The sequence below is a fragment of the Vipera ursinii genome (assembly GCF_947247035.1).
Source record: "Vipera ursinii genome assembly, chromosome: 1".
In the NCBI taxonomy this organism is placed as follows: Eukaryota; Metazoa; Chordata; class Lepidosauria; order Squamata; family Viperidae; genus Vipera; species Vipera ursinii.
In genome coordinates this window covers 246245008-246269053 of record NC_139512.1, presented here as the reverse complement: position 1 = coordinate 246269053, position 24046 = coordinate 246245008, and the positions used below count along the sequence as shown (strand labels likewise).

The window sequence follows — 24046 nt, the reverse complement described above, 5'->3', positions numbered from 1 at the left end:
CTGGTGATTTATACTTGTCAAGGTTGGATAGATATTCTCTTACCATTTTCTTGCTTATTTTAATTTTTGTTTCTAGTTTGTCTTTTGCAGTGGTTTTTTGGTATGTTGGGCTATAGTTTCTTTTTGTGTGAAGATTGATGCAAAGTATGGGTTAAGCAGTTCTGCTTTCTCCCTGTTGCCTGTTATTTCCTGTTATAAGTAGAAATTCAAAATTAATTAATCATATCAGAAAGAGAAGGTATGAACTTATCAGGAGAAACAATAGGTGCAGGAAAGGCAGCACATACAGAAATGCTGAAGAGGGTTCGGTAACTGTTCTATAAACAAGAAAACATGGATGGTAATAAAATGCATATTGGAAGCTGTTTCTTTGATTATCAATCACACTGAGTATTAAAAACCCCTATCTGTAACTTATGACTTATTTTCTAACACCTCCATGAGACAAAATCTTTCAGTCCAATCAATTCACAGAATGCTATTTTAACCTAAACCAAGGTAATTTATTACCACTTAATATGATAATGGTAAGAGGTTATGCTTCCAACTACTACTAAACTCCAGGCAAGGAATGCTATAAAATGTCAAAGAATCTCTTGCAACTTTAAACTTTCTTTAAAGAGATTTGGAAAGAAATGCAACAGGCCTAAAACTGAATTTAAAAATGCCCTCCCTTATTTGTATTGCTTTCCTCATTGTGCTAAACACCCAAAGTTCATGCTGTTTGAACTAAGCATGTACACAAGTTTAAAAACTTAGAGCTTAGGAAGCTCATCTTCTAGCAAGAAAAGCCTTTTTTTGTACCTGAAGATTCAGTTTAATGTATGCTACTTTAAAAAAAAAGTTTAAATTTGCAGATGTCAACTTCTTCTGATTGTGGGACAATCAAGTACTAAAGCTTCAATTAGGCAGGCGCTGTTGTTATAATTCTTCTGATAGATCAAAGAAACTGGGCAGCCACTATGTACAAAAACCCACCATGCCAGTAAATTACCTATTTAATATTACACATTGTAGATCTTTCACTTTGGCCCACTTTAAAATCTTCCCTTCCACAATGCAGGAGAAAAGATATAATGATACCTTTTTGCAGCTTGAACTTCCTTTTGTGATTTGCAGAAATCTGTGATTCTAGAAAGTATTCTTTGATATCATTTCTATAAAAGCCTGCACCCTATTTGTAATAGATGTTTCACCTATTCTGAGAATGATCTTACTTTATATTGAGAAACTAGACATTAAGATCTCTAGAAGATTTGCAACATTTCATACAGTTGGCATTGCTTTTTGCAGGAACATATTATTAGAATAGAAACTTTAGTTATTTGACTATATCAAAATATAAAACTAATACAAAAATACAACTAGATATAAAGAAAACTATATCCGGTTTTTGCACCCGCAGCGCATGGCAGTGTGAGAGCGGACTTCCGCTCCCCAGAGCTAGTTTCTTCTTGCCTGTGGGACCCTAGATGGGTCCGAAGTTGGCCCAGAGAGGTGACTGTGAAGGAGGGGTGCCCTGTCGATCATGAAGCGACAGCAATCACTTCGTTTGATCCGGGGAAAGCCTTCCAAACCTGACAGGAGAAAAACTAGCATGAGATCAGCATCTAGCCCAAACTGCTTGCAGCCGAAGTCCCAGAGCACGAACTTAAACATCAGTGAACAGTGTGTTTGGAATTGGTGATAATACTGATCTTCTTTCTTCTATCTACTGTTTAAATCCTTGAAAAGATCCCCAAAGCAAGAAAACCTCCAAAAGGGAGGGGACTGTATCCCTATTCCCTTACAGAAGGAAGCGGTGAATTAACATAAAAGGTGAAAAGACATATACTAAAATTTGATTTAAAACATTTCAGTCTGGACAAGTCTAGGAATTAAAAAAATTGTCAAGATTATACCCTAAAAATTTCTGATGGAATTATAAAAATATATAACAAAAATAACTTTTTGATTGAAAGAAAAACTGAAAAAAAGTAACTGTTGACATCTAGTGGAGAATCAGAGAATAGAACCCAGAATAAGGACCCAGAAATTGGCAGAATGCCCAGAAACAAAGAAAAAGTTATTCCTACCTTGAGGACAGCTGGGAACAAAGGAAGAGCCAGCTATAAGATTAAAACGTGTTTGAAAGAAAAAACAAACATCTGAACTGTTGTTTAAACCTAAGAACTGTTTATGGAAAAGAAAAACTTTGGCTTTTTGGCTAATCTTTTAGAGGAGAATTTGCAGGAAGGATTTAAAGTGGCTTAATATACTGAATCTGTAATTTTGACTGACTGATAAATTGACTTTTGACTTAAAACATTGATGAAAGATTATTTGAAGGGGGGAGACAACATGAATATCACAAACATATCAAAAAATGACAGGATGCCACATTCAATATTTTCTCCTGAAGAATCAAGAGCCTCCAGAAGCAATACTTCAAGGCAAGATAAATACTTTCCCGGAGGAAATATATGCAATGTTAGGACAAATACAAATGACAATAGACTTAAATCACAACAAAATTTGAAACAACTTTGAGGATTTAAATAAGCATATTTCCAATCTAAATCTACAATTAAAAATACTCAGGAAATAACAACAAAGGAACAACCAAATTAGACAGTAGATTACAAACTAGAAGAGTATGATCAAATTGATGAAATAACAAAGGAAAAGAATTCCAATTTGACACAAACAGGAAAAAATCTACAAGGCTCTGATACAACAAGAAATGGAATTATTAGGAGAACTATTAAAGTTTGCGGGAAAGAAAGAGTTTATCTTACGAAAATAGTAGGCTGATATAACTTTTATTAATATATAAGTAAAATATAAACTGATTAAAAAGGATGTTATATTTAGATATTATAAGACAGATAAAAAGTATAGTATTTTTATAATCCCCTTCATGGATTACTGCCTTGTCGTGGTGAACGGGCTTGCATAATTCAATGAAGCTATGAGCTATGCTGAGCAGGGCCACCCAAGATGGACAGGTCATAGCGGAGAGTTCTGACAAAATATGATCTACTGGAGAAGGAAATGGCAGCCCACTCCAGTATCTTTGCCATGAAATCCCTATGGAAAGTACCAAAAGGCAAAACGATATGACGCTGGAAGAAGAGCCCCTCAGGTCAGAAGGTGTCCAATATGCTACTGGGGAAGAGCAGAGGGCCAGTACTAGTAGCACCAGAAAGAATGAAGCGACTGGGCCAAAGCCGAAAGGACGCTCAGCTGTGGATGTATCTGGTGGTGAAAGGAAAGTCCGATGCTGTAAAGACTTTTTCTCCATAGGAACCTGGAATGTAAGATTCATGAATCAAGGCAAGTTGGACATGGTCAAACAAGAGATGACAATACTGAACAACGAGATCTTAGGAATCAGTGAACTAAAATAGACAGGAATGGGTGAATTTAATTCAGATGACCATCAGGTATACTACTGTGGGCAAGAATCCCTCAGAAGAAATGGAGTAGCCTTCACAGTCAATAAGAGAGGGAAAAGCAATTCTGGGATAAAATCCCCCAAATGACAGAATGATCTCAGTTCGAATCCAAGGCAAACCATTCAATATCACAGTAGTCCAAGTCTATGCCCCAACCACCAGTGCTGAAGAGGATGAAATTGACCGGTTCTATGAAGCCCTACAGCACCTTATAGAGCTAACACCAAAAAATGATGTCCTTATCATCATGGGGGATTGGAATGCTAAAGTAGGAAGCCAAAAGATAACCAGAATAACAGGCTAGTTTGGCCTTGGAGTACAAAATGAAGCAGGATACAGGCTGATAGAATTTTGTCAAGAGAATACGATGGTGATAGCAAACACTCTTTTCCAATAACCCAAGAGACGGCTCTACACATGGACATCACCAGACGGTCAACACAGAAATCAGATTGACTATGTGCTCTGCAGCCAAAGATGGAGAAGCTCTATACAGTCAGTAAAAACAAGACCATGAAAGGCAGTGCCAAAGAATGTTCAACCTATTGCACCATTGCATTAATTTCACATGTTAGTAAAGTTATGCTTAAAATCCTACAAGCTAGATTCCAGCAGTATGTGGATCAAGAACTACCAGAGGTACAGGCAGGATTTCAAAGAGGCAGAGGAACTAGAGATCAAACTAGAGATCAAATTGCCAACATATGCTGGATCATGGAGACAGCTAGGGAGTTCCAGAAAAACATCTACTTCTGCTTCATTGACTATGCTGAAGCCTTTGATTGTGAACTGAGATGGGAGTACCAGACCATCTTATTTGTCTCTTGAGAAACCTATAGGTGGGTCAAGAAGCAGCAGTGAGAACTGGACACGGAACCACTGATTGGTTCAAAATTGGGAAAGGAGTTTCGCAAGGCTGTATACTGTCGCCCTGCCTATTTAACTTATATGCAGAGCACATCATGAGAAAGGCAGGGCTAGATGAATCAAAAGTTGGAATTAAGATTGCCAGGAGAAATATTAACAACCTAAGATATGCAGATGATACTACTCTAATGGCAGAAAGTGAAGAAGAACTAAAGAGCCTCTTGTTGCAGGTAAAGAAGGAGAGTGCAAAAGTTGGGTTGAAACTTAATGTTAAGAAAACTAAGATCATGGCATCTGGCCCTCTCAATTCCTGGCAAACAGATGGGCAAGAAATGGAGGTAGTGACAGATTTTATTTTCCTGGACTCCAAGATCACTGCAGATGGGGACTGTAGCCAAGAAATTAAAAGATGTTTTCTCCTGGGGACGAAAGCCATGGCAAATCTAGACAGCACACTAAAAAGCAGAGACATCACCCTGTCAACAAAAGTGCGTATAGTCAAGGCTATGGTCTTCCCAGTTGCAATGTATGGCTGTGAAAGTTGGACCATAAGAAAGGCTGAGCGCCAAAGAATTGAGGCCTTTGAACTCTGGTGCTGGAGAAGAGTCCTGCGAGTCCCTTGGACTGCAAAGCGTTCAAACCGGTCAGTCCTAGAGGAGATCAACCCTGACTGCTCTTTAGAAGGCCAGATCCTGAAGCTAAAACTCAAATACTTTGGCCACCTAATGAGAAGGAAGGACTCACTGGAGAAGAGCCTAATGTTGGGAAAGATTGAGGGAAAAAAGTGATAAAGTACAGGTAGTCCTCGACTTACAATAGTTCGCTTAGTGACCGTTCGAAGTTACAATGGTACTGAAAAAAGTGCCCCCCCAAGCCACACCCGAGCAAGAAACCTGCCTGCCTGCCCGCTCGGCAGTGGTCTTCCTCCTGTCCAAGGTTTTCACTGTTGTGAACATTTCTCTTGAGGATTGGGAGCGGAGGTGGGGGTGTGTGTTTGGTTTTTATTCCCCCTATCTGCTGGGTGGTTTGCAGCAGGGTTTGGTCACTTCACATGAGCTTGGGACACTGTGACCATCATAAATATGAATCAGTTGCCAACCATCTGAATGTAAATCACAAGGCCCTGGAGATGCTGCAACATTCCAGCTGATCGGTGCTTCTTCTGGGCTCAGAAGCGCCAGGATCAGTGCCGAGCTCCAGCTGGAGCCTGGCACTGATTCTGGCACTTCCGCTGAGCCTTGGCAGCCCCGAAGAAGCACTGATCCTGGCGCTTCCGCTGAGCCCTGACAGCCCTGCAGCTCTAGCCATCTCTCGCTCAGGCTTGTGCGGTGCTGCCACAGGTTCAGCTCATTACCCTCCCCCGCTACCACTTTTCTAGGATGGTCACGTATCACCTGCCAGGTGCCAATTACCACAGGTGGTACCTGTACCACTGGTTGAAAATCCCTGATGGTAGAGGAAGGAAGGCCTGGAGGAACATTGTTCATGGGGTCGTGATGGGTCAGACACGACTTTGCAGCTAACAACAACATTTTTATAATGCATGACATAAAATATTGGGATGATGTATCTAAATGGGAAAATTTAGACAGTGAGATGACTACCGTAATATGAAGAAATTACGATTGATAAGAATTGGATTGAATATAAGGGAATGTAAGCGAACAAAAATTATAAAAATAGGATGTATGCTGAACTATTGAGATGGTGGTTATGAGAATAATATAAGCTGAAAAAAATGTCATATATATATATATATATATATATATATATATATATATATATATATATATTTGTATAAATATAAAAAATGCCTTTACCTAATCATTTATATATTGAAAATATTAAGAATTATATTTTGGCTAGGGTTGAAGAAGGAAAATACAAATGGGAGAAGGGAAGATCAAAGAAATATATTATCAATTAATATATTAATTATGGAATTATGAAATTTAATCATTATTGACTGTTAATTATTATTACTGTCCTTTTTTTCTTGTAAAAATATAATACCAAGACAACAAGCTGAACACCAGGCACTGGAGATTGTTATCGTTAAAAACTAAGAAAATATCTATTTTAAAAAAATAAAACTATATGACACATTCATAGTAATCACCTCTACCCTAAACCACAATCTGATCTAAATATTCCATCATCTTTGAAACAACCTTTGATATTCATGCCTTAGGCATAAAAGCCAGTTCAGTGACCTTGGATTCTCTCTCAGCCCAAGTCACCTCATAGGGTTGCTGTATGGGGAAAATAGGAGGGGAAAGGAGTATTAAGTATGTTCATCACCTTGATTTACTTATAAAGTAATAAAGATGGGATAAAAATTTAATTATATATTTAGTAAAGTGGAAGTTTTGCTAGAGATATGCAAGTTTGTTCCAGCAAAAATTAAGACAGTTTACCCTAAGTGCCCCAGCAGTTTTTAAAATTTCAAATAAGGACCAAAATAAGCAGTCCTTTCAGAAAGTATTGTTTGAATTTTTAGGATTTTATAACATATAATTGTTTTATTCTGTTTTATGTTGTTTTGTCACATTGGTCACTGATACCAATTAAGCATGTGTATACACACTTAATAGTTCATTAAACCTGCTAGTTTTGTATTTTAACTTTATTAAAGATTTAATTTTTTTCTAATATTTGATTTTTTACTCGCAAATTAGTTTTACAATTTATCAAGTGTAAGTTTCTGGACTTAATTTTTTTTTTAGTAAAATAGCATTCTGCTCATAGTACATTACTTTGATCTATTCTACTTACCTCAGTTATCTAGAAAATGTTTATGCACATTAATCTAATCTCTGTAACCCTTTTTCAAAACTTTATACAATGCTGATTGATAACCGTGACAGCAGTAAATAAACTTCATTTCTATTACATTGTTATGTAATATGCAATGAATTTGTTATCCACAGGGTAGATGTCAAGGTACTCAAGATAGCCGCTCTTTCCCTTTTTTTGTATGTGTCATGCTGTTGTTTAAATATTAACTATTCATGTCTTTTATGGTATATGCTATATCAGATGAAAATGCTTGGGTAAAAAGCTTAAATACTATGTGTAGACAAGATACTTCTGTGTGTAGAGCAAGTGGTGCCTGGAATCTTGTTAGAATTGAAATCTGGCCAGGTGCTCTATATAGGATATTTTGGGTGGTTTATGATCATGAAAGGTAGATGCTTAACTTTTAGATTTACCAACAAAAGTGGGAGTTGTGAATTGGATTCATTTTTATTTTTTTAAATAGGAAAAATACATCATGAAATTAGGATCCCTAACTGATGCCCACTAACAACAAAAAAATATGAATGGAAAATAAAGCTGATAATAGAAAGAAAAGCCAGACAAAATTTGTTCTATTTCATATCCATACATGTATTTCCTCTTCTTTCTTCAATTTCTTTCTCCTTTCCCACCCATACATAAATACCTGAGAAGTGACCGATATTGGAGGAAAAAGAATCTGGCTGGGAATATTTAAAAGTAATTCTTACTTTAAAAAATATACTAATCTGTACAGGATAACAGAGATGAAAAACCCAGTTTTAAGAATAAATATTACTAACGTTCTACTTAATTATAAATCAAAATAAGCATCATTTAATAACAAAATATAGGCTATATGTAAAGTATTGAATGGAAAGGATGGAAAACTTAAATTAATATTTAAATCACTTTTATTGTTAATTTAAAACAAAGCACTGTATTACTATTTTAGTCAACACTTTCTTATGTTATAAAAATACACACATTTGCCATCTTTTGTTCTCTGCTTATAGGACCTGAAAAGGCAAAATTTTGCAATGACTAAATGTTGAACTTTTTCTGCCAAGCAAAAGAATTGTTTAGCAGATACACTGGTAAATTTGTTAACACCCTACAGACCTTGCTTGTAATTCAAGAGATAGGTCTGCATCCAGAAAACCATGAATGGAAGGGAAATAACTATTGGTATTGTTCTGCAGCACTTATTCAAAAGCTTGCAAAATCACTCTATCACAGCGGTTTTGTTTTATAAGTTTCTATATGGTCTGATCTAGGCAAACAGCTAGATCAAAATAGATTCAAATACTGTCATGTAGGACCAAATGGATTTGAGATACTGCTAAGCTTTTCAGAACACTGACATCCTAGAGCATTAACTGGTCAAAACAATAAGAATCCTCCAATGAAACTTATTGCTCATGCCCGTGCACAGGATATTCAACTAATGGTTATCAGTATTCTGGCATTAGATTAGGGTGGGCGGAATCAGACTGATTCCATTTTTTTTATTTTAATTCCATTTATATCCCGCCCTTCTCCGAAGACTCAGGGCGGCTTACAAGCTTAGCAGTAGCCTTCATTCTATGTATATGCCTGCTTATTAGGGCTCTCACACACACCCCCAAGCGGCATTATTACAAAGTCAGCTTAATTGCCCCCAACAATCTGGGTCCTCATTTTACCTACCTCGGAAGGATGGAAGGCTGAGTCAACCTTGAGCCTGGTGGGATGCGAACCTGCACTAATTGCAGGCAGCAGGTGTTACTTAAGGAGGCATTAGCCCACTGCTCCACCAAGGCTTTTTGACTACTTAAAGAGTCTAGGCTGATTCCTCTTTTGACTCCAATCCAGGTTCTGCCCCTCTTTTTCCTACACTTCCCCACCTCCGATTTTAAAGGCAGCAGAGAAACTTTCAATGAAGTAATCAATATTTGAGAGAATTTGTAAGACTCTCCAGAGCTATAAGATTTATAGAATCCAAATCAGTGTTAGGTATTAAACTTCAAAGACCTTATCCACTTTCTCTGTTATTCAAGTTGACATATATTCAATATAATGAACTTTATTTTGGACTTTGCCCAGCATATGGTAAAAATATAGAGATTACTGTGCAAATTATATGTAAAATTACTAGCTATAATTTAAGAGCAGCACATGTATCTGTTCTTAGCTATGAAATTATGAAACAGAATTATGACTAAATGAAATTAAGAAAATTATGCAGAGAACATAAAAACTATGAAATTATTATAAAACTCAAAAGTTATTTAATATTATAAGATTAATTTAAAATAGCACTTAATTAAATTTATAATTAAGTACTACAGTAAAATTACAGTAATAAAGGTATTATAAAATAGTATTCAAGGCCATTCTGAAAGCTAAAAGGTACAGCTGTAACAGTGAAAACTCTGAAACTAAAGAATATAAGAGCAGATTACAAATGCAGTATGTGTAAGCCTGATTAACACTTGTTATCACTCGATTTCTATCAGATTTTGCATAATGTCATACAGAATTTAGCAACACTGTATGTTATGAAAGAAAAAAAATCCAAGAGATATACCATTAGTTGGGTGGTCTGTAAGCCTGGAAAGTAACATATAAGTTATACTATGAATGCCTCTGTAAATGAGCAGTTGAAAAGGACATGCCTGGTGGTTTCAATTTCTCCATCACCACAATGGCGCAGGTGTCCTGGAAAGCGGATCTTCCCATGTCTTTCTTCTTAACAGTTAAAAGAAAAATGTTGCAGCAGAGTAAATGCTACCTATAATTAGATGTTGTGGTTGCCTAAAGCAGGGCTTTTCAACCTTTTCACCCATTGTACCACTTTTAGGATATGGCAACATCTGAGTACCATCAGTCGCCTAGCAAGGTGTCAAAAACTTGATGACCAAAAAAAAAAAAGGAAAAAAGTGATGAAGTACAGGTAGTCCTCGACTTACAACAGTTTGCTTAGTGACTGTTCAAAGTTACAATGGCACTGAAAAAAGTGCCCCATCAAGCCACAGCCGAGCAAGACACCTGCCTGCCTGCCCGGCAGTGCTCTTCCTCCTGTCCAAGGTTTTCATTGTTGTGAGCATTTCTCTTGAGGATTGGCAGCAGGGGTGTGGGGGGTGTTTGGTTTTTATTCCCCCCATCTGCTGGGTGGTTTGCAGCAGGTTTTGGTCACTTCACATGACCCTGGGACACTGTGACCATCATAAATATGAATCAGTTGCCAACCATCTGAATGTAAATCACAAGGCCCTGGAGATGCTGCAACATTCCAGCTGATCGGTGCTTCTTCTGGGCTCAGAAGTGCCAGGATCAGCGCCGAGCTCCAGCTGGAGCCTGGCACTGATCCTGGCACTTCCGCTGAGCCTTGGCAGCCCTGCAGCTCTAGCCATCTCTCGCTCAGGCTTGTGTGGTGCTGCCACAGGTTCAGCTCATTCCCTTCCCCTGCTATCACTTTTGTAGGATGGTCGCGTACCACCTGCCATGTGCCAATGTACCACATTTGGTACCCGTACCACTGGTCGAAAAGCCCTGGCCTAAGGTAGAATCATACAGTCAGAAGGAATCTTTCAAATCTTCTAGTCCAGCCTTCCTGTCTAGGGAAGGAATCCTCAGACAAATGCAGAGAAATGGCTAGCCAAACTTTTCTTGGAAAGTTCCAATGATAAGAGCTCCAGGAGACAGGCTGTTCCACTCCTTAACCACTTTTTCAACTAGGAAATTCCTACTTATTTCAAGTTGGTGCCTCTGTCTTGAAAGTACTAGTGCCTAGCTTCAGCTTTTATTAATGGGAAGCTTAGGTCAGACTGTCACTCTCCATCCATTCTGCCTTGCTTCACAAGAGTTCTCATTTACTCATAAACTGGAAGCTGGGAAGTATATTCGAACTAAGCTTAAACAACAGTGCCTCAGCTTCAATCATTTTTCACTCTGCAGGTGGTGTTCTCTCACTGAGTAGAGATAGGAGCCACTCTCTCTACAACAGGGGTGTCAAACTGCCGGCTCGCAGGCCGGATGCATCACACGGAAGCCATGCCCACCGCATTGCTAGCAATGGTAAAAAAGTCCTGATACGTTGCGTGACGTCACGTGATGTCACGAGTTTGACATGTCTGCTCTACGTTCCATGCTAACTAGTCACTCTGTTTTATGATTTGTGGCAGGGTGGATTTGATTTAAATCGAGTTGATTTAAATCACTAGTAAAAAGACTTGATTTAAAAGTCTAGTAAAAAGACTTGATTTAAATCAACTCGATTTAAATCACAATTTTTAAAAAGCAACTGTCATCTCCGTTCTGCAGTGCCTCCTCCTCTGACCCTCTGTTGACTCACCAACAGTCCCACTCACTTTAATGGGACAGCTGGTGATGCGGCAGTGACACAACAAGGTGAGGGATGTGGCGGGCAGCAGGTGAGTGGATGCCCGCTAACAGACGCTGCCATGAGCCAGAGTAACATATTACAAAGGATGGGCAGTATAGGCCTGATGCTGTGTGCTACTGGAGGGGCTTTCTTCATGCTTCACCCAACAGAACATCTGCCAGGCAGTAGCCGCCACCTCCTACTTCACCAAGCCTTCCCTGCAACCTCCCTCCGCCAGCCCTCCATTGCCGCCACTGGGGAAAACGGAAAACAGGTAGGGGAGCGGCTCTGTGCAGCAATGCAGAGCAGAGAAGAGCACTTGCTTGCTGTCCTGCATCTCCCAGCATCTTCCTTGTCCATTCTGGAAATGGCAGCCCTGTTCCCTGCCACTTCTCACAGCACTGCTGTAGAGTTTGGCGCACCACTGCCCAGCTCCTCTCTCTTCCCAAAAGCATTTCTTCATTAACCTGCTTTCCAGCTCTGACATGTTTCCCTCCTGCTGCAGGGAAACAGAGTTTGTAGGACTAAAAAAAGTTCAGTCAGACCTTCCAACTTATCGTGAAGTTGGTTGGTGGAAAGAGGCAGCAGGAGAGACTTGAGCTGCCCGGTCACGGTGCAAGCCATGGGAGAGTTGATGATCTGTGGGGTGAAAAGCGAAGAAAGCCCCTACCATTGGGTTTACCTTATCCCTGATTTTCAACATTTTCCTGAAACTACTGCAAGAAACAGCACGTTACATGATATTCAATATGCTGATAATACTTATATATGAGGCGCGATGGCTCAGAAGTTAAATGTACTGAATTTGTCAGCTGGAAAGCTGACAGCCGGGGTTTGAGACCTGAGTGCTATGCAACGGGGTGAGCTCCCATTCCTGCCCCAGCTCCTGCCCATCTAGCAGTATGAAGCATGCAAATCTGAGTAGATTTATCTCAGTGGGAAGTTAACAGCATTCCATGCACCTTTGGCGTATAGCCATGCTAGCTACATGACCATGGAAAATGTCTTGAGACAATGCTGGCTCCCTTGGCTAAGAAACAAAGATAAGCACTGCGCCCTAGAGTCAGATATGACTGGCCAGGGAAACCTTTATGTTTTACTTACTAATATATATTTATCTCAAGAGCTTGATGTGGTATCTCCAGAAATGAGGGACTGCATGGGAAAAAACAAACAAACGAGGATGAAGTTGAGTCCTAGCAACAAAGAGGTGTTGTTTGTACAGAACCATTTGCTTTTTTATGATGCAGCTCTCTCTGAAACAAGATGCCTTGGAGACAGTTGCCCCGTCCATATCATGTATAAATGGCACTAATAAAAAGGTGCTCTAAATAGGGGTCATTCTGGAGACTATGTAGAAGCTGTAATTATCACAAAATGCAGCCACCTCTTTATTGGCAGGTGAGAATTGTCAGAATCACTGTGGTACCAGTATTGCAGGCACTATATTGGTTGCCCTTTGATACAATTCAGTTCCTGGTTACATGTAGAGTTGTACAGCCCTACATGATTGGGCACCAAGGTTGGGCACTTCTGGAACTGCTTCGATAAAATTAATGCATCCCTCTGGAATAAGGATACACAGGATCTCCTCGTGTGAGACATGAAGAGGAGAACTAGCAAATAATACTTTTCTTTGAGTCTTTCTTCCCTCTGAAATAGCCTCTGCCCCCCAGAGACCCAGATGTCAAACTCTCTGCTAAAACTTGGGAGAATATTCAAAAGAGAATCATTCCACACATCATTTGTCCTATAATGTTGCTAGAAGTGGTCCCTAAGAAAGAATACCATTATTGCATTAATTGGAGATATTTTTGGTATATTTATGTTTCATGGATATATGAAAACCGCCAAGTATCTTTGTGGACTCTATAAATTCTGCAATAAAATACACACAAATATGGAAAAACATATTGGAAACAGCACTGCCTTCAATTTTCCAAAACATTAAAGAGAATGGCATTGCCAGAACATTGTATCACATTGGGAAATGTATCAGCATTTGGAACTGATTACACTCTATTGGTAGCTGGGGTGACTCATGTCCTTACTCCACATGATTTTCAGGGCCTTGGAAAGAACACTAACTAAAATAAGGACTCCTAGGCAAGACCACACTAATCTGAATCTATTCTAAAACAGGTCAAATGAAAACCAGGATATGAAGAAGGTTTTGGACTAGAAATGACCTGCTAAATTCCCCCTCAGCAATGGAAGCTTTCTCAGTAACTTTGGACCAGGCATGCCCTCTCAGCCCAAACTATCTCACAGGGTAGGAAGGACTATTTACAAGACCTGGAAGAAAAGACAAGAAAAAAAAGTGAGATAGAATTCAAACAAATAAATTAATAGATTCCTCATTCAAGTATGATCCCTTGCTGTTAAACACAAGAGAAAATCTAGTGTGAATTCTGCTATGCATGTTGGATGTTTGAGACATCTTCCTAGTTGTTGTGGGCTATGAATTCCCAAGCCACTCAACAAGGCAAGACATTCTTTCATCAGAAGTTAAATGCTACCAGCAGTTCCATTTTCCAGCTGCTATAAATCCTTGCTAACAAGTGACAGTAAAGGGCTACTTGTCCTCATATAGCAGTGAATGATAATCTGGGATATTCCTCCATTTGGATGTGAGGTTGGTTGGTCTGGCACCAAGATAAATGTCTGGTTTTCATTAATACCAGAAGAAATAAAATAAAGAAACTGAAACATGGGGTTAATAAACATATATGGAAAGATTCATGAATCTTATAGTTGCTTATTCTATCAGAAGCCATGCAACGGAGAGAACACCAATACCATATCTTCTCCCTGAAAAGTTGCCTGTTGATAAGTCGGTTATGGTCTATGGTACCAAGTAAGCAAGTAGAGAGTCAGTTTGCTGTAATGTAGTGGTTAAGATGTCAGGCTAGAAACTGGGAGAGCCCTAGGTTCTAGACTCACAGACATAAAGCCAGTTGGGTGCCCTTGAGCCAGTCTCTCTCTCTCTCTCCCTCCCTTTCTCTCAGCCCTAATTAGGAGGCAATGGCTGAAAAACTTTGCCAAGAAACTGCAGGGACTTGTCCAGGCAGTCTCCGAGAATCAGTCATGATTTAATGGAAATTAAAAAAAAGTAAGTAGAAAGGCCTGGACAGATCAGTAAAGGGAAGAGCAAAGCTATTATTATTGGATACAGTCCTTATAGTTGATCTCACATCATCTTATGTTTTATAACGCATACAGAATCTTAATGAAACAGGTTTGTTAATGTAAGTGGAGAGAAGATTTTGAGCTACCATATTCACCTTCTGACTATTCATTGAGAAAGTGAATCTTTATGGCCTTATGTTCTGCGAAAGTACAAAATCAATTTGAAAAACACAAAGAAATCTAGAAGCAAAACAAACAACTAAAAATACCTTGAACTTAGTAAGAGTATGCAACAGTAAGACTGAATTTTTTTTAAAAAAAATGGTGCAAAGATTGTTGCAAGAGCAAAAATACTATTCTCATTGACTCACTAAAATACAACTAACTGTAAATGTTTTAACGCTAAAGAGCATCATCACTGATTTTAAAGTTATCAATTTACAAAACTGGTTTATGATGAGTTTCTTAATTAAATGTTTTAAATAATATTTAAGAATTAAAAGTTTAATAACAAAATTAGAAACTAGGAGACTGTGAGTTTTTAATGCCACCTTAGGCATGAAAGCCAGCTGGATAACCTTGGGCCAGTCATATTCTCTCAGCCTACAACGTCAGACTTTGCGTCAGTTCTTGTTGCAATCAGTGGATCAACATTTGATTGATCTGAAAAAGCAGACCCAGCCCTTGTGGGAAAACACTAGGAAGATAAACTAATCTATGAATTACATTTAATAGAAAGAATAGGAAGTGATTATGCCAATAGATAAAAATTATATTTAGAATCATAGATTTATAGAATATGGTATAACATTATAGCTGACATTATGAATTAAATTCTGAAAACTTTACCAACAAGTTTTCTAATTTATTTTCATTTTATTTTTAAACTGATGATTTTAATTGTATTTGCCACCCAGAGCAAGATGGGCACCTATATAAAATAATGATGTAATTCAGTAATAACATGTAACCAAAATTAAATCAAAAACAAATTTAGATGGGCCGGGGTTTATGACAAAGAAGTGGAAGTTCAATACTTTGATCCTGTTCTCAATGATCGTCTTATATCAACGATACCTTATTCTAAATTAAATAATCCCCATTGCTATTATTTAGAATTTCTTGCCATCACTAGAATGAAACTGCTTTCTAGCTAAATTTAAGAAAAAGATTCAGAATAACCCAGCTAATAATTGCAGCAACCCATCAATATTGTAGAATCCAAGAAAATTACAACAAACACACATTAACCCAGTAAGTATTATACAAACATGTATACATCATGACAAGAAACTTGGAAAGTGAGTTTTACAGATAGCCTTTCTGATAACAGGGCACATTGGAAACAGGAAATACTTTGTCCAAATAACAGATGTTTTGCTTAAACAACAGACAGTAAAGCAATAAATGTCTTATTAATATTCTGCTTGTCTTTTCAAAATACTTAACCATTATTACGCTATTATTCTTACACTTTTGCCATCAATGTGCTTTAAGCATCCAAAGAAAAATTATATTCAACAATTTCCACTGTAACAAATAAAACCTCCTCTCCAAGTCAACTCAACTGACTAAAACAATGTGTTCTTCTTTCATATGGGAAATATACATAGCATTTAGTAAAAGGAGGCCATAACATCCAAGCTTCTGGTATGTTTCTAACATGAAAAAAGTAAGGCATTCACAGCCCTATTAGGTTCACTGCTATGTTATAAAACTCATAGCAAATATTAAAAAAAGCACATGATACAAAACAGTAATTACGGAATTTAATACACTTTCCAGCACAGAGGGAGGGGAATATTGTCTCTATAAAATTATCTCACTTAAATATTGTCTTCTAATTTTTCACTTCTTTGTTGGCTGTGTCCTCACCTCTTGAATTCCACCACTCAATCCCATTTGTCAATGGATTCTATCTAGGCTGTCGATGTATCCTAATCACAGGGACTGTGAAACTTTAGCTGGTGTGCTAATTTTATGAAGGCCTGGTTGTTTTGTTTTGGTATGCAGCCTGCTGCTCTCAGTATTTGGGCTCTGGGGAAATTTTTAGTCTTGACTGCAAAACCCTTTGTACCTTCTGTTTATCAGTCACAACTATCATATAAGCCTTTTTTCAATACAAGTAGTCCTCAAGTTAGAACCATGTGTTTAGTGACCAATTGAAGTTATGACAGTATTCAAAAAAGTGACTGACAACTGGTACTTGCACTTACGATGCTTGCAGCAACCCTGCAGCCTTGTGATTGTGATCAGGCACTTGGCAACGGGCTCACACTTACAACAGTTGTAAAATTCAGCAATCATGTGATTGTAATTTGTTAATAGAATGGAATGGAATGGAATGGAATGGAATGGAATGGAATGGAATGGAATGGAATAGAATAGAATAGAATAGAATAGAATAGAATAGAATAGAATAGAATAGAATAGAATAGAATAGAATAGAATAGAATAGAATAGAATAGAATAGAATAGAATAGAATGGAATAGGAGCTGGAAGGGACCTTGGAGGTCTTCTAATCCAGCCCCCTGCTTGAGCAGGAGAACCTATACCATCTCAGACAAGTGACTGTCTAGTCTCTTCTTAAAAGCCTCCAGCGATGAAGTGCCCACAATTGTGACTTCCCAGCCAGCTTCTAAGAAGCAAAGTCAATGGGAAACCAGCAGAAGGTTGCAAGCAGCAGTCACTGGATGTCTTGTTTGACAACTTTGGGTGATTCACTTAACAACCATGACAAAAAGGTTGTAAAATTGAGTGAGGTCATGTGATGCCTCACTTTATGACTGTACCACTTAACAATGATTATTTTGGTCCCAATTGTGACTGTAAGTTGAGGATTACTACTGCTATGTGTAGACAGTTCTTCCTGGATGAAGCCTGAATTGGATATATGTGATGGAATTTCATGAAGATTTTGGACTGATTTCCCAATCCTTTACACCATCTATATTGGCTGAAGGTAAACAAACAGTATAGACTGCTTATACCTGCAGTACAGATTTACTGAAGAAGATTGCCATTATGTAGCAGACCCTTAGCCATAACTGGCAATTTCCATGTGCTTCCCCAAGCATTCATTCATTATGAGCAGATCAGAACAATCCTGTTCTTAGGCATTGTGTATTTGGGAGTGTTGTCACTAATCTGTTATTCTGCTATTGGGAAGGTACAGGATAACAATATAATGTGACATAGGATAGCTGAGCAGTACTGTAGAATCAGCCATGCTCCCATCAAGAAAAGCTGGTTTTAAAACGCTTACGTTTTAAGGCTACAAATTAAATTTAACGCTCATTCCATAAGGCTGCCAGATATTTTGGCTCTTTATTAATATCCATAAATGTATCTTTACACTAAAGTGTGTAGCAAACTATTTAAAATAGGGAAATTTTGATATTTGAGATATGCCTAGAAATAAGCTGGTCCAAATACTCATAGCAGAAGACTGCTTGTTTTCACCCTTGATTTCAATATAAACGTCCTGAAGTTCCCCCCCAGAAAGTTTAACAGTCTACTGAGCATACATCATGCAGATTTATAATATCCAATCCAAGTCCAACAGTTTTGATAAAGAATTTGATTCACTTCTGAGATTAGGAGTTTAACCTTTGTTTTTTTATTAAAACTGTGATGTAAATACATTTAGAGTTTAAAAGATTTTAAATAAATAGATGAATATATTTTAAAGGATATATTTAATGCAATATATTTAAAGAGCTCCATTTAAAAAAAATTTTTTTAAAGAAATCTTCTTGAGTACAGACCAAGCAAAAGCCAGAAACAAAAGAAGTGAATCAAATGTGGAAGATCACATAGCTTTTTTAAAATACATAGTTCAAACTGCTATCATTCTAATTTTATGAATGGAATAAAGTTTGCAAATAACCCTTGAAATGCTTTAAAGTTACTTCTCAGAAAAACAGATGGGACGTGAACACCAGGATCTATAGTCCATACATTTGGATAATATGGGTAGAAAAGGATTGGCGTGATTCTCTTATCCACCATAGTTTTCAAATTGTTGCCTTGGTCTATTTTATATGTAATCTGATTTTTCTCATTTTTCCCCATTATATTTTAATTTTTGTCATATCCTATAAAGTATCTACTTTTGAAACTTTCTTTGAATCAAAGGCTGACCAGCTAGCAAGTCACTGAAAAAGATAAAACATTCTGCTCCTATTTCTACTTTTATCTTGAGAAAGAAAGGAAAAAAAAATAACACATAGAGCTCTCCTGAAGATATTTTGGCAGAACTATCCCATGATGTTAATGGACACAACTCAGGTGCTTGGGGCTAGGTATGACCTGTAGATTGCTCAACTCTACTCTACTACATTTTTATCTAACCACAGAAGTGCCTATTGTGCAGTTTAGGGTTTTATTAAACTCCAGACATTTTTAAAAAATCAACATTTGGAAATGGACACATTCTAATGTTTTTAAATGACTTCCATTCCCATCTTGTAGTATCATATAAAATGTTTCTCCTTTCAGATTATATTTTCATGATTGATGGATAGCATTACCTAGCATTAAGATTAATGGTTATATGCTTGATTCATCATTATATATGCTTTTTCATCATATTTGCAATTTTAATACATAAACCATATGAGACATCTGTAATACTTCAATTCAGATATCCACTCAGTCATGAATCTTCCTAATTGACCTTGGGCACGCATGATTTCCCACGTTATCTTACTTCACATGATTGCTTCTAAGTCAGTTATATATATATATTGCCAAGTTTTTATGTAAATTAAACAATCTAAAGGAAAATGCATCCTTAAAGTATACATGGAATATCCCCATGCTCATCAAATAATTTTAAGACTGAAGAATCTGTTATATATACATTCTAGGACTGATTTCCATCCATGCTAAAATTTATCTTTCCCCTTTTATTAGTGAGGACACATTCAATATTAAAATACCAGTATCTATATATAATTTATTAAACTTGTATGTCACCCCATTCTCAAAGCAGGATACTTACCTGCTCTAGCCACATCAGTCTGACTTCATATTTTGTTGCTATGCAAATTTAATATATACATAAAATGGGGTACTGCTTATATTCTACATCCAATGTTGTTTCATTATGGTAGTGTCCCTAGGCTTATTTAGGTACATCTTAACAGGTTGGCTCGTCCATCCTTTAAGAGGGATTACTTTGACAACATGACTCACCTTCTCAAGTGGGGAGATAATATTCAAATACTTTCTCTATTTTCATCCTAGTTTTAATCCAATGGATCTAAAAAATTCTTTTTTGAGTATATGTGCAGAGAAATGTGGTTATAAGACATCAGGTAGCTGACTGCCTCACACTGAAGACTTCTACATTGACTGAAAGGCTGATGATGTACAAGTGACATCAACATGATGTGTTTCCCCCCCCTAAGCAATATCCTGTTTTTGATAATACAAGATTAGCTTCTGTTTCATAGTGTCTTTTTCTGATAATTGTTCACCAAAGGGAACAAAATCTGTAATTACTTCCCAATTATGGCAAAGCCAGTTACAAATATTTGAATTAACTTCATTTATTATCTTATCAACATTCCAGTTCACATATCGTGTTAATTCACCTAAGTTAAAGATCATTGGATACATTTTTTCACTCTCTCTATTGCCATGAGTTGATTTTTGGCTCCATTTTTCTCATTGTAGATATTTATTAACCTGTATGGAACAAATCTTGCCTAAAATTAAGTAAACTTATTAAAATGCAAGTGTTAAGAACTCAAAAGGTGCAACAGATCTGAAAAGGAAGTAAAATCCAGTGTTTGTACACTTATTTAAAATCTGCTATTGAAGTATGTTGCTGCATAAAAGAAAAATGCCTTTTTTAAAACAAAGATTCTTGTGTTTTCTAACCCACAAGAAAACATGTATTTATACATATTTCACATTTTGTCCCTTAAAATAAAGCAGGGGTAGGAGAAATATAAGAAACCAGAGCAACAGTTCTGAATGTATCTTGTTGCAACAGGGAGTATCACGATACACAAGTATCAATAGTAATGTCATTCATGGTTCATTTATCTCTATAGAACATGTGAATCTAAGCATCTAAAACTACTACTAACCCTGAATTATGTTACCTGGATTCCTACAATCCAGTAGATGTCCCAAACCTGCTGCACCTACTCTAAAATTAATATCTACAATCCTAGAGGCAGCTCCTAGCATCCAAAAGAACACATCACTTAATCTTGTGAAACTCTCCACAGTAAAAATCTTTTAAACTGTCATATATATCTATATCTATCGATCTATACACACACTCATGCATGCATACACACACACACACACATCCAAAATCTTCAAAAGAGCAATATCATTGACAGAATTAAAGATCTTCTTCACATACTTCCAAATTCAATATGACATTCAGTACAAAAACTCCACGGAAGAACCTTAAACGATACATTGCAAAAGCTGCAAAGAGCGGTAGAAGAAAAAATAGGATCCAGATGTGTATATCCCTTATACACGGCACATATAATTTTAAAAATCGCAAGAGCATAAGCACTTTGGCAATCGGCGCTCCACGTCTTTTATCCCTAATCTAGGCAGCGAGGATAAGAAGTAGTGTGTGTGTGTGTGTGTGTGTGTGTGTGGGGAGGGGGAGGACCGCTGTCATAACAACCTTCCAGGAGAACTACTGAAATAGCAAAAATACTCTGAGACTACTACACAGCTCACGGAGGAATAAAGGGAATCGGAAAGCATGCTTGGTAACCCAGTGAAGAACACAAAGAAAGAGTAGAAGGCGTCAAGCGAGAAAGGCGATTTTTCCCAACAAAGTTCATTTGGGTTACCTTGCTGCGGGTTGTCTCCGGAGAGCTGAGGGGGGGGGGGACACTTACCTATGCCAACGCCTCATTACAAAAACCCTGGGGAACCAGGCGGGCCGTCTGCCCTCTCCTTCTGTGTAGCTCAAATTCTTTGCTCGGTCCAGAGAAAAAAGGTCCAGCGCTCGCCGGAGGAGGACTGGCACAACCCCAGCCAGCTAGCGGGCAAGCAGGGATCTCTTTTTAAAGACTTCTTTGTACGGCGAGAAGCAGGAGGGAAAGAGGAGAAGGCTGCTCAGGCAGGAGTAACGGGGTGTGTGTGTGTGTGTGTGTGTGTGTGTTGGGGTGGGGGGTGGGGGAGAGCCTCCAGCCTCTGTTCCACGGCTCCTTATAAAATAAAAACAGCCTTTCAGAACTTTTTTTTTTTTAATGTCCTAAAAACCACGGAACGGAATACCCGTTTGTGGGGACGCTTCAGAAAGGACTCCCCCGGATGGGGACTGATAGAAGCTCTGAAGGAGGAGGGTTACAGGGTCCGGGGATCGCCTTCCCCCCCCCTCCCCTTCCCCGGTGACCAACACGCGAGGGAACTCGCGTGGAGAGGAGGTCAGACGGGACACGTGCAAAAGAAAAGACGGTTCGAAGAAGGGCAGCGCTCTGGAGATTTCCGGAGAGCTGGGTCTTCCAGGTTCGAGCTGCTGCTTTTAATCTCCATTTCTGGGAGGGAAAAAAAAAACCTTACTCCTTTCCTTCTCTCTCCACCCCCCACCCCTTCCCCCCTACTCCTTCCTTCGAGAAGTCCTCGCCAGTCCTCTCAGGGAAAGGACGAGGAAGCCACCCAGGCGCGAAGCAAAAAGCAAGGCGCCTCTCGCTGCGGTAGGAGGGACGGCGGACGCTGTTCTCTTCTCTCCCCCTCCCACACACACACAAAAGCCCCGTTTCCCACCACAGCCGCCACAGGCACCAATTCCTTCGAATACCAAGAGGAGCGCGCGAACGGTCCGCCGATCCAGCCCACCGCCGGGAGAAGAGAGAGAGAGAGCGAGCAGGTGCTCCAAAGGAGGAGCCATTCATTCACTCACCCGTCCTTGGTGGGAAAAGGCGGGAGCGCAGCCGAGGCGCCGCCCTGGGGGCGACAGGGCAAGATGTACAGCAGGAGCAAGAGCGGGTGCACGGGGGAGCGGCGGAGCCCGGACTGCTCCTGCGCGCGCTCTCGCTGCCCATGCCCGGCGCTGATGCGGGAGGCTCTGCGAAACCGAAGGAAAACAGACAAGACAGACAGACAGACAGACAGCAGGTCGAGAGAAAAGACTAAGCTGTTGGGGAGGGGGGGCGCCGCTCGCGCAGGCGCGCGGCCGACGAGCGGCACCGAGGAGAGTGTGGGTTGGGGGTGGGTTGGGGGAGAGAGAGAGAGAGAGAGAGAGAGAGAGAGAGAGAAAAGCGTGGCCGGCTGAGCTGCCGGCGGTGGTGACGGAGCGGAGGCGCGCGGGGTCGCGCGGCGAAGGAGGGGGGGAGTCCTGGCGCTGCTCACCGTCTTTCTCCTCTCCTGCTGCAGCAAGGCTCGCATCCTCGCCTTGTGGCTCTTGCCCAGAGGAGCTTGAGGAGCCTCAGCAGTCTCTCTCTCTCTCTCTCTCTCTCTCTCTCTCTCTCTCTCTCTCCCTCCCTCCCTCTCTCCCTCTCCCTCCCCCTCCCCCCCTCTCTCTCTCTCCCCCTCCCTCTCCCTCTCCCCCTCTCTCTCTCTCTCTCCCTCCCTCTCCCTCCCCCTCCCCCTCCCTCCCTCTCTCTCTCTCTCTCTCTCTCTCTCCCTCTCCCCCTCTCTCTCTCTCCCTCCCTCTCCCTCCCCCTCCCTCTCCCTCTCTCTCTCTCTCTCTCTCTCTCTCTCTCTCCCTCTCTCTCTCTCCCGCCCGGACCCTGTTGGTAACGGAGGCGGAGGCCCCCTTGGAGCATTTCTATCCCCCGTGACTTCGCTCCCGCTTTTCTCCTTTGAGGCTCCGCGGCAAATCATTCAGTTGGCAGGTTTTTCCTCAGAAGAAGGGCCGAGCTGAAATCCCCGGCTTCTTATCTTTTCCCATTCCTTCGCGCCCGCAGTGCTGCCCGGCGTTGAAAGGAATAGCTAGCCTGGTACGCTTCCTTGCTCGCCTAAGCGCAGAGAAGCCGGGTTTGTGCACAATCAAGCGAAAGCCAAGGCTGCCCTCACGATTCCGTTGCAAGATGGGGTGTTGTGTTTTGGGTTTTTTTTTCCATTGCTGCAACGGATGGTCCCCTTTTTGTTTGCTTGCTTGCTCGCTCTCCCTCCCAGAAAGCCGCATTTACCTTTGTTCCCAACAAATGAAATGCCTTTGCGAGCAGGCCTGGGAAGGGTGAGAAAAGGCACATTTTTAGAAATGTACAATTGCGATTCGGCGCCTGCCTCATCGCTTTTGGAAATAAACCTTTGCGAAGATGGGTAGATGCCGTAAACGGATGCGCGGGCTGAGCTAGGAAGTCGTGCGATGAGGCAGATCCGTGGTAAGAGGGAAGGATCCGAGGAAGAATTGGGAAAGGTTTCAGGATTTGTGAGGAGTTAGCCAACTTATGACACCTTCCTTCTTTCCAATTCCCATAGTCTCTTGCAAAACTTCTACAACTGGGTAGAAGTTTTTGCTTGCATCACTGCAGG

At 39.7% G+C, this 24046-nt stretch overlaps 1 protein-coding gene across 1 annotated transcript in view; it reads right to left on the bottom strand.

The window, feature by feature from the left end:
* FUT9 (fucosyltransferase 9) overlaps positions 1-22611 on the bottom strand; it is a gene marked incomplete at both ends in the record, with an annotated part of 72561 nt that extends 49950 nt beyond the window's left edge. The window contains one exon of the mRNA XM_083368807.1: positions 22470-22611. Within this exon, the coding sequence (XP_083224933.1) occupies positions 22470-22611 (142 nt within the window). The remainder of the gene's footprint in view (positions 1-22469) is intronic.
* Between the last annotated feature and the right edge of the window lie 1435 nt (positions 22612-24046).